The sequence below is a fragment of the Neltuma alba genome, unplaced genomic scaffold, assembly GCF_004799145.2.
Source record: "Neltuma alba isolate B1F8T4 unplaced genomic scaffold, ASM479914v2 tig00005494_pilon, whole genome shotgun sequence".
Taxonomy (NCBI): Eukaryota; Viridiplantae; Streptophyta; class Magnoliopsida; order Fabales; family Fabaceae; genus Neltuma; species Neltuma alba.
In genome coordinates this window covers 1-11,592 of record NW_021634130.1, presented here as the reverse complement: position 1 = coordinate 11,592, position 11,592 = coordinate 1, and the positions used below count along the sequence as shown (strand labels likewise).

General features: G+C 32.8%; 2 protein-coding genes across 2 annotated transcripts; both read left to right on the top strand.

Moving 5' to 3' along the window:
* Positions 1-890: 890 nt before the first annotated feature.
* On the top strand, positions 891-2,585 carry LOC114747846 (serine decarboxylase-like). Its single transcript, XM_028936190.1, has 5 exons — positions 891-1,095; positions 1,221-1,452; positions 1,555-1,748; positions 1,831-1,967; positions 2,094-2,585. Exons 1-5 carry the CDS (start codon positions 891-893, stop codon positions 2,583-2,585), a joined length of 1,260 nt encoding a protein of 419 aa, XP_028792023.1.
* A 5,864-nt stretch (positions 2,586-8,449) lies between these two features.
* LOC114747847 (serine decarboxylase-like) lies at positions 8,450-11,301 on the top strand. Its single transcript, XM_028936191.1, has 5 exons — positions 8,450-8,660; positions 8,792-9,023; positions 9,114-9,307; positions 9,822-9,958; positions 10,765-11,301. Exons 1-5 carry the CDS (start codon positions 8,450-8,452, stop codon positions 11,299-11,301), a joined length of 1,311 nt encoding a protein of 436 aa, XP_028792024.1.
* Positions 11,302-11,592: the final 291 nt, after the last annotated feature.

Sequence of the window (11,592 nt, the reverse complement as noted above, 5' to 3'; positions counted from 1 at the left end):
ATGACGTTCATGCACCTGCCACGCACAATTTGCATCCCTTTTCATATGGGAGTATGGCCTCTCCTTTAATTTTCTTTTTCCATTTAATTATTCGCTCAAAATTTTAACTGAACTTTTTTTCAAAAGTATTAATTTTTGACCACTAATTTATTTAATTTTTATCAATCAACGTCATGTTTAAAATATAAATTCCATGGTCTATTTCTTTTATAGGAGATAAATATATGCGTGATAAAAATATGCTTGGAGTATCAACAGAAACACATTCCACGTTTATCACAATGATGAGCATGAAGTGCTTATCACAATTTGAATTTTTCAGATCGATTTGAGATGGTCCAAATTGGATTTAAATTTTTTTATATATTTTAATCAATTTTTTTATTTTAATAGATCCATAATTTAAAATAAATATAATATATGCATATGCATGGTCTATTTCTTTTATAGGGGATAACTATATGCATGGCAAAAATATGCTTGGAGTATTGACAGAAACACCTTCCATGCTCATCACAATTTAGACCATCCAAATCGATTTTATATGGTCTAGATTGAATTTAAATTATATATATATTTTAATTAACTTTTTGTTTTAATAGATACAAAATTTAAAATAAATATAATATCATAACTAACATATCTTTAAAAAATAAATTTATCATTAAAAAATTATATATTAAAAATTTTAAATTGAAACATCTATAATTTTAGATAGTTTAGATTATAGTATTATGATATTTATCATTATAATGAGCACCGGAGATCTGTCCACCATGAAGGCCCGAAGCCTCTTATATACTGGCTACCTCTCCGTGCAAACCCTGCATTGCTTATTTCCCCCAACTTCCAACACTCACTGTCTCCTCTCTCTCTCTCTCTCTCAAACAATGAATGATCCTTGTCTGGCGGAAAACTCAGCAACTAGCACAAAGATGATGCCTCTGAGAGAAGAAGTGTCCAAAATAGAGAACCCAGAAAATCAAAATATGAGCCTCCCTATCACGGAGCTCTCAGGGGACTCAGAGGAACACTTGCTTCAAATGATCACCAGCTTTGCTCAGTCTCTGTCGCACAGCAAAATGCGCTGTCTGGGTAATTTCCTTTTTCATCATCTCTTCGACATAGAATATACTGCTGCACAACGCCTCGAACTGCATTGAATTTAAAGAAATCCTAATCATTGTGTTGTGTTAACTAACTAACTGATCGACGAGCAGGTTATCCCACAAACCTTGAGTTTGACTATGAAGTATTGGCGCCTTTGCTGCATTTTCACATCAACAATGCTGGCGATCCATTTGTGGGAAACTGCTTCGCTCTCAATTCAGCAGCTTTCGAAGTTTGTGTTCTTGAGTGGTTCGCTGGCTTGTGGGGGATTGACAAGAACCAGTACTGGGGATACGTTACCACCGGGGGAACTGAAGGCAATCTTCATGGGAGTTTAGTAGGGTAAGTTGCGTCTGGTCTCTCATATATATGTGTGTATGTGTGTTTTATGTATCTATCATTCTCATCACATATGAGGTTCTAATATGATATATACATATCTAGGAGGGAACAATTGCCGGATGGGATTCTATATACGTCAGAAGAATCACATTATTCGCTGTTTAAAATAGCAAGAATGTACAGAATGCAATGTGTGAAGGTGGCCACTCTGAGATCTGGGGAGATTGATTGTTCTGATCTCAAGGCTTCACTGCTTGCTCACAGGGACAGGCCTGCCATCATCAACCTCAATATAGGTCTCTTTTTAACCCCCGCCCCTACAGATACACATATTGAATGACTGGTGAACTGGTATGAAAGGGTGATTTTGTTCTCTAGGAACAACTATGAAGGGGGCTATTGATGATGTGGATCTTGTGGTACAAACACTCCAAGAATGTGGTTTTACTCGTGATCGCTTCTATATCCATTGTGATGCAGCTCTATTTGGACTCATGCTTCCCTTCATTAAACAAGTGAGTCTTGTTTCAAAATATTCGAATTCCAAATCCGGTTTCAGTTTCAGCATGAGGTTTTGGACCTAATCCTATTTATGTTTGTGCAATATTTCCTAACCAGAGAAAATTATTATGGGTTCACAGGCACCGAAGCTTAGTTTCAAGAAACCCATTGGAAGCATATCTACTTCGGGGCACAAGTTTATAGGATGTCCCGTTCCTTGTGGGGTTATAATTACTCGTTTGGAATACATTGATGCGATGTCTAAAGATATTGAGATCATAGCTTCAAGGGACGCCACAATCACAGGGAGCAGGAGCGGCCACGCTCCGATCTTCCTCTGGTACGCTCTGAAGAAGAAAGGCTTATTAGGCCTCAAGAAGGAAGTGGAGCAGTGTATGAGAAATGCAGATTACCTGCGAGACAAGCTACGGGAGGCAGGAATCAGTGCGATGAAGAACGAGTTTAGCAACATCGTAGTGTTTGAGAAGCCTGAAGATGACGAATTCGCTCGCAGGTGGAGTCTGGCTTGCAAAGGAACAGTGGCGCATGTGGTGGTGATGCAGCACGTGACTGTTGAAATGTTGGACTCATTTGTCTCTGAGTTCCTTCAAATCCCATCCTTTAAGCACTAAAATGGACACAAGAATCAGCTATCTTTATGCGTTGCAGATGAAGTTGGCGGCGGCGGCGGCGGTGGCGGCAGTCCTACTTGTAAACTGCACTTTGAAAGCGGTGGCTGTAAGATGAGAAAACTATTACCTTTGGGAAATAGTTTTCCTTAGTATGTTAATCGACAGCAGTTTTCAACCGCTGTTGATGCCTTTTTCCTTGCCGGAACTATAGTTTTTAGATGTGTTTAAAAGCAAAAATAATGTTGTAATGTAACTAGTCATTATATTTATATATATATATATGTATATTATATTTCCGCTTAATTAATTCAATAATTTTTTGGCAGCCAAGAACTTCAAAATATGCCGAGTTGAATATACTGCATTATTTATAAGATTATATTTATTTTAAATTCTGCATCTATCAAAATAATAATTGTCTAGAGAAAGTAAACTGAAAGAAGGTGAATTATCCAAAATCAATCTATATCTAAGAATCACGATTTTAACTGAATTAAAGATAAAAATAAAATTATTTTGGCCAGAAAATTTGTTTTACCCAGACTGAAACTCCTAATAAAAAATTAATTATTCCGTCAATAATAATTTGAACTTTTAAAAGTGATGAGCATTTATTTTTCATACGCCCCGACCCCAAGCAAAATAGAAGCGCACGGGCAAGACTTTGTTTGCTTCCCTTTTGAACAAGGATCGCCCCTCCCTTAACGTCACTTCATTTTCATCCACGTGTTTCAAAAACTTATATTTTCCTTTTTTTTTAATATTAAGCACTAATTCACTTAAGCATGCAAACATTAGTTTTTGTGCGCGGCTGCATTTAATTATATTATTGCTACATACAAAAGGAAAAAAATTGTAAACATTCACCTGGCTTTCAAAAATAAATAAATTAACAATCCAATGCACCACAATGCAAACCAACACTCAGAAGTTACAATTTTTTTTTTGAGCTAGGTTTTGCAAGAAAAACTTATTTAACATAATTTTTATACGTTACAAGTCGTGATTTAATTTTAGTACAAAAGATCAAATTAATTGGCTGTTAGAAAAATTGATTACTCAGTCAGTAGTTCAAAATTCAATACTCTAGAGATAGTTCACATACAGGTAACTCATGAGTTAATGTACTTATTTGAATGCTCATCACTTTCATTGTTCATGTGATAATCATCAAATCAGGACTCTCCATGGACAGTCTGGATTTAATATAATTTTACTTTTATACTTTTAATTATTTAATATTTTAATATGTCCAAAATTTAAAATAAAAATTTGTCAGTTCTCCCACAAAAAATGATTTTTTTTAATGTAAAACTATCAGTTAAAAATTTTAGAACTCAACCATTGAAATTATATTAAAATGAATCCTTGACTCTGTAGTTATAAGCACCGTAACCGGGTTGGACACCCCGCACGCAATCTTGATACGATTCACCATTCATGTTCAATAATCAATGGTTCTTTGTCTCTCAACGTGCGCTCAGCCGTTGCCACTTAAATTTAAGCCATAGGACACATTGGACATTTGATAATTATAGCCGTAGATATGGGCAGCAACAAATATTATCACACACACACAGACCAACCAAACAATTTAGATGCGGGAATTGAATCTTAACTCAAATAATTACTTCTTCATGTGCTTAATATGCCAATAGAACAACTAATTTAAAAATATTAATAAGTTAATTAAGTTATTTATTTGTAATATATATTTATCAGTTTTTTTAGAATTTTTTTTTCTAATTATGTACCCCTTTAGTCATATTTACAAGTCAATTTTAATATGTTTTACATAGACCAAGAAAAATATTAAATCTCATTAATTCTAATTTAAAATTAAAAAACTTTTCAATTTTATCCCTATTTAATATACATTATATATCATGTAAACAAAATCAATACAATAATAAATGAAAGGTAAAATTATACATACATACAAAAAATTTCTTTAGTACCTGGGATCAAAAAGTATTTTCTCTCTCTGCCCTATAAATAGGACGAGAGGAATACATTTTAACTATTTCTTCTCAATAGAAACCTCTTACTACGTGCCATCAATAAAAATATTTTTTTAAAAAAATTTATAAATTTGAGAGACAAAATAGATTAAAATATTATATTTAATATAAAAATAACTTCTTTGTCTAACTTATATGTTTAAAAAAATTGTGAGTAATAGTTAAATAAAGTTTATATTATTAAAATATATTCTTATCAAAATTCAATACTATGTTAACTATAATTAATTGATTAACTGCTTATAATTTCTTTAATTTCAAATATAAAACTCATTTAATAGATGTGATCTGAATTCAAATATAATATTCGGATTCACCTTAGTATTTTTTTTCTAACATAAAGAGGGTAAAGAACTAATTTAACTAATTTATTTAATTTTTATGAATCAGTTAATTAAAATTTATATTTAAACATTTTTTCCTAATACAGCTTATATTTAGAATCAGAGGAAGTAATAAAATTGAAATTAAATTAAATATTTTAGATATAATCAACATGAACATTTGTTTTTGTAAAGTTAAAAAATATCTGGTATATTGTGGATTGAAAGAGTAACTGTTAGGAAATTGAACCAACCTTACAAGTTCGAACACGGATTTCTATATTTCTATTTACGAGGAGACCAACTAACCTAGGTGGGTACTTTTTTTAGGGGCCAACCCACGTACCCTTTTTTAAATGTGACAAGCTAAACTTTAATGCCTAACTCAAGTGGATAGAAAAGAAAAAAAGGAACTTTTTTCATATTTAATATAAAAATTTGTTTAATTTTTATTTTAATTTTAAACATAAAATTTTAATATATTTTGTTTGTTCGGTAAAAAAAAATATTTTGTTCGTTATATTTATTTTTTTAAATAGTCTTTATATTAGTAATAGTTCTAGTCAATATATTTAATTAGTAAAAATATTTTTAAAAAGTAACATATTATTTATTATAAATAATTAATTTAACTAATTTTTTAAATTTATTTATATTAATTAATACTGGCATGCAATGTAAATAACAAAAGTTGATGTGCCTGTGAATCCTAACCTACTCACCTATTGTCTACTCTACCAGAAATGTTAATGGAAAGGAGACTTGGACTGTCCGTCCTAAGGTCCTATTTGGATGTCTCTTCAAACCATTGTTTGGGGAAGAAATCAGTTAAACAGGAAGAAAAAATGTGAAATCATAGTTTGGGATAAAACTATGGTTTTGAATCCCAAAATCATAGTTTCAATAGAAGTGGTTTGAAGTTGCTTCAAACTCAAATTTTTCAAAACGTTGGTGTGGGCCCAACAACATAGGACAAAACAGCCCTCATAATTGATACCTCACTTTTCATTCCACACTCGATCCTTCACTATCTAATCTTATAATTTATAAATATATATACATATTAATTAATTATTAATTATATTATTTTATATATTATTAATTATGTTAGTAAAAATTATTTTATTAACAATTTTATTTCTTCAAATCGAAATATATTATAAAATCTATCCCTTATATAATTATCATATTAATTTGTGCCTTTTTAGTAATTGACACATGTAAAAAGTGATTCTGGTAACAACTATCCAAACACTCTTACTTCTCAAAATCACTTTTTCACAAAATCTATTCTTTATAAAATCTATTTTACTCAGAATATATTCTCCAGAAGCTATTCTCCAAATCATAGTTTGATTTCATTCAAACACCCTCTAGTAAATAACCACAAACGAGACAAAACTTTCATCTTGTATTTTGTTCTATCTAGAGAGTATTTTATGAGGTTTTTCGATATTTTTTGAAGTATTTTTTAAAAATATTTTTTTATAAATCAAGATAAATTTTTTTACATATTTATTTTGTATACCATAAAATTACTTTTAAATTATAATTTGATTTTCATCCAAACACTCCATTGTCTCGTGGAAAGAAATTGGGATTTTCTGTCTAAAATTTTTTAGTTAGATCATTGAAATTAGACCTATTAAATCTGTACTCCTCCGGTCCTTAATATAAGACCCATTTAACTAATTTGATTATATTAAGGAAGTTAGGTAAGTTAATTAATTATAAGAAAAATGACACATTTTTCCTAAAATACCATAATCATCTTTCTTAATACCTCATTTCCTTCTTCTATTTGATCATGGTTAGTGGAGTATCCATATGGGTAATTTAGAGAAAATTAATAAATATAAAAAATGGGTCTTATATTTAGGACTAAAATCAACTCAAGAATTGAGTCTTATATTAAGGACCGGAGGAGTATTATTTTTTCATGCTGCAATGTTATCTTCGTCGATTCGGGATTCTTTTGTGGCTGTTCATCTTGAAAGTTTTTCTTTTTTTTGACCTTGAGTTCATCTTGAAAGTAAACTAACGTGGAAAGCTCAATTTAATTAGTTGGAAAAATGCATTTAAGAACATATTTATTCATTTAAGAAGAAACATAGTAATAAAATTTTTTTAAAAAATCTTGAGACAGGATGGAACAGGATGGGAACATCTCCGTTCTGTTTTAGGACCAAAATAAAAAATGCCGTGTCCTGCTTTCGTTTTGTCCTAATACGATTGGGCCAAGATCGGACCATGTCGACAAACTGAGCATTCGCTGCCATCTCATACTAATATTAGTAATATGTACAAGAAGAGAAATGAAAGGAAAGGAAGGTAAAGGATAAAAAATCTAATGAACTCTATTTAAAAGATTTCAAATATTGGATTAAAATTTTTTTAAACTAATTTTGCTTTTTTATTTATTTTATATTTTTTCTTTATTAAAATTTTATACCCCTACCCTTTTTAATTTTTTAAATTGAGCTTATTAAAATTTTTTTCCTTGGAGCCTTTTAATTCCCTCATACCAAATATAGGATAAATATTTTAGAATGTATTATAATTAGTATTTTAAAATAATTTCATAATAAAAATTATCATTAGACGATAAATAGAGATGAATTTTCACAATAAACGGCATAGTTTTAAAACTTTATTTTTTCGGTCAAAAGAACTTTATAATAATATGAATTTTTACAATGATAGTAACGTTAATTAGTTTCCTCGAATTGTTTTTATTCTAAATAATCAATTTTATTAATAACCGAAAACAGGAATAGTACACATAACAATAACCGAAGTCAAATAAAGCAAAAACATACACAAGCCCATACGAAACAAACAATCTGCCACACAGCAACCTTCACCTAAACATCAAATAATCAGCAAACGCACAAGCCCAGAAAGCAGAAACAAACAAACACACACCTGCGCAGGGTTTCCAAACTCAGCCAATCACACATCTGTCAGCATTATGCATACCAGAATCCATTCCTCTCTTCTGCAGAACTTCCACTTCCACTTGGAATTATATATTGGCCAAAATTTATCAAAGGAGGTCTTCGTATTTCCACCCATCCAATTAGGCACAACTCCCCCCCCCCCCCCCAAAAAAATTACAGTCGGTAACTTTCAAATTGGGTTCATCAGCTAGCTGGAGCATTAAAACGCATCTATGAGCAATCAACTTCTATATTACAACTTTGGTGATTCTCCGTCGTTTCCTCGAAATCCTGATAAAATGATTTCATGGATTCTGATTTTTATAGGAATAAGAGGGTGAATATATTATTAATGCTTCCCAATCACTGTCGCATTTAAAATATAGATATTCCATTGTCAATTTCTTTCCTTTGGAATAAATATGGAGCACAAATACATCCTTAGAGCTAGTTGCGTCCATGAAGGCCTAAAGCCTGTTATATATAGGTTACCTCTCCATACGAACCCTGCATTGCATAACATTTCCAACTTCCAACACACACTATCTCATCTCTCTCTCTCTCAATCTAACACTGAAACAATGAATCATCCTTTTCTAGCAGCAGCTGAAAGCTCAGCAACTACCACCAAGATGATGCCTTTGAGAGAACAAGTCTCTAAAACAGAGAACCCACATAATCAAAATATGAGCCTCCCCATCTCGGAGCTCTCTGGGGACTCAGAGGAACACTTGGCTCAAATGATCACCAGCTTTGCCCAGACTCTGTTGCACAGCAAAATGCGTTGTCTGGGTAATTTCCTTTTTCATCATCTTTTCCATATACCGCTCATTATGTTGTACATAGTGCACAACACCTCTAACTGCATTGAATTTAAATAAATGCTAATAACTATGTTGTCTTATAATGAACCGACCGAGCAGGCTATCCCGCAAATCTCGAGTTTAACTATAAAGCATTGGCACCGTTGCTGCATTTTCACATCAACAATGCTGGCGATCCATTTGTGGGAAACTGCTTCACTCTCAATTCGGCAGCTTTTGAGGTTTGTGTTCTTGACTGGTTCGCTAGCTTGTGGGGGATTGACAAGAACCGGTACTGGGGATACGTTACCACCGGGGGAACTGAAGGCAATCTTCACGGGATTTTAATCGGGTAAGTAGGTCTGATCTCTGATATATGAATGTTTTATTGATAATATATATACGAGGTTGTACTAATATATATATATATATATATATATAGGAGGGAACAATTGCCGGATGGGATTCTATATACGTCAGAAGAATCACATTATTCGCTGTCGAAGACAGCAAGAATGTACAGAATGCCATGTGTGAAGGTAGCCACACTGAGATCTGGTGAGATTGATTGTTCTGATCTCAAAGCTTCACTTCTTGCTCACAAGGACAAGCCTGCCATCATCAGCCTCAATATAGGTCCCTCTTTGCTCCTCTCTCTCTCTCTACACATGTATAAATATACTACCTCTCCGGTCCTAAATATAAGAGTTAGTTGATTAATTTGAGTATATTAAGAAAATAAGTTAAGTTAATTATTTGTATTAAATAAGTGTTGTGTTTTTTAAAATATCCTTACTAATTAAGTTTATTAACTAGAACTACTATTATTAGAAGGACTCGAGAAAAAAAGATAAATATGAGAGACAAAGTAGATTACGGTCTTATATTTAGGACCAAAATAAAAGTCAAATAGGGTCTTATATTAAGGACCGGAGATAGTATATAATACACACATATATTTATGTCACACACATCTAATAAAACAAACATGTCAGTTGCTTGCTTACATCTTCTATTTATAACTGATTTGGACAATCCCTTAAATGTTATCTAATCTTTCTGTGCAGTCATATGCTCAACAAGAGTTTTACACACACACATTTATTGAATAACTTATGAACTAATGTGAAAGGATAATTTTTTATTTCAGGAACAACTATGAAGGGAGCTATTGATGATGTGGATCTTGTGGTACAAACACTCGAAGAATGTGGTTTTACTCGTGAACGCTTCTATATCCATTGCGATGGAGCTTTGTTTGGACTCATGCTTCCTTTCATTAAAAAAGTGAGTGACGTTTTGTTGACCAAAAATAAAAAAAACAAGTGAGTCACGTTTTAAAATATTCATATTCAGAATCCGGTTTTGGTATCAAAGACAATTGGATCGAATTTGAATTCTTTGCAATTAAAAGATCGATCAAATGGCTCCGAGCAATTGCGAAACTACAGTAAGAGTATGGGGTGAAAATAAATGCCTAATATTTGGCCCAAACTATGTATTCTTAAATAAGATTGTTAATAAGGAAGATTTACTATATGTAGTCCCAAAGAAGTGATTTAATTATAAAAATTTTTAATAACAAGGGAGTAACATAAACCTAGTATTATTTTTTGTAAAAAAATTTGTTATTGAATGCTCCTTATCAGTTATTATTGGACTTTTGGGTGATTGAATCCCTTTCTAGGAAATTTATACTAATTATTTCATTAATAATTATTTGAAATATAATTTATCTATATGATCTCCCCTTCGATCCATTCCTCTGAAAAGAGTCTAAAGGCACATTAAGATCTAAATTCATTGAATTTAGATTTAGATAGTTTGAAATTTAAAACTTGGAAAATTTCACCGTCTGAAGCTAGTTTAAGTGCTGAAGGGGTGGCAAGTATATGAGTGAATGTTAAAAATTTAAATTCTCTTCGTGTAACCAAAAAAAAAGACTTACAAAGTGTGAATTAAGGATGTATATAACACATTCCTACTTCTTGGGTTACATCTATCAAAAAAAGGTTCTGAACCTAACTCTTGGTAAGATCTACTCACGTTTGTGCAATATTTTCTAACAAGAGAAGATTATAATGGGTTGACAGGCACCGAAGCTTAGTTTCAAGAAACCCATTGGCAGCATATCTACTTCGGGGCACAAGTTTATAGGATGTCCCGTCCCTTGTGGAGTTATAATAACTCGTTTGGAATACATTGATGCCATGTCCAGTGATATTGAGATCATAGCTTCAAGGGACGCCACAATCACAGGAAGCAGGAGCGGCCACGCTCCGATCTTCCTCTGGTACGCTCTGAAGAAGAAAGGCTTATTAGGCCTCAAGAAGGAAGTGGAGCAGTGTATGAGAAATGCAGATTACCTGCGAGACAAGCTACGGGAGGCAGGAATCGGTGCGATGAAAAACGAGTTTAGCAACATCGTAGTGTTTGAGAAGCCTGAAGATGATGAATTCGCTCGCAGGTGGAGTCTGGCTTGCAACGGAACAATGGCGCATGTGGTGGTGATGCAGCACGTGACTGTTGAAATGTTGGACTCCTTTGTCTCTGAGTTCCTTCAATTCCCATCCTTTAAGCACCAAAATGGACACAAGAATCAGCCATACATCCCTGTTAATCGCCGATGATGAACTTGGTGGTGGCAACTGATCTACTTGTTCTACAGGAAGACCGTCGTAAAAAATAATAATAATAATTAAAAAAAAACAGTACGATAAGACGCATCGCATTACTGTTGACTACAGAGGAAATCGTGGGTTCTTTGTTCAAAAGTCGGGGACAAAAAAGCGGGCGGGTGTGTTTGCGGGTTCCTCTCTCTGATGAGGGAGGATTAAATTGTTAGTGAAAACGGGGGAAAAGAGAACCCCAGCTACCTCCTACTTTAGGTGCCGTTTACAAAGTACTCCTCCGGTTCTTAA

Coding starts and splice junctions, on each gene's coding strand:
- LOC114747846 (XM_028936190.1), top strand. CDS start 891: ATGAATGATCCTTGTCTGGCGGAAAACTCAGCAACTAGCACAAAGATG. Junction 1,096..1,220: donor CAGCAAAATGCGCTGTCTGG/GTAATTTCCTTT, acceptor ATCGACGAGCAG/GTTATCCCACAAACCTTGAG. Junction 1,749..1,830: donor CATCATCAACCTCAATATAG/GTCTCTTTTTAA, acceptor TTTGTTCTCTAG/GAACAACTATGAAGGGGGCT.
- LOC114747847 (XM_028936191.1), top strand. CDS start 8,450: ATGAATCATCCTTTTCTAGCAGCAGCTGAAAGCTCAGCAACTACCACC. Junction 8,661..8,791: donor CAGCAAAATGCGTTGTCTGG/GTAATTTCCTTT, acceptor CCGACCGAGCAG/GCTATCCCGCAAATCTCGAG. Junction 9,959..10,764: donor TGCTTCCTTTCATTAAAAAA/GTGAGTGACGTT, acceptor ATGGGTTGACAG/GCACCGAAGCTTAGTTTCAA.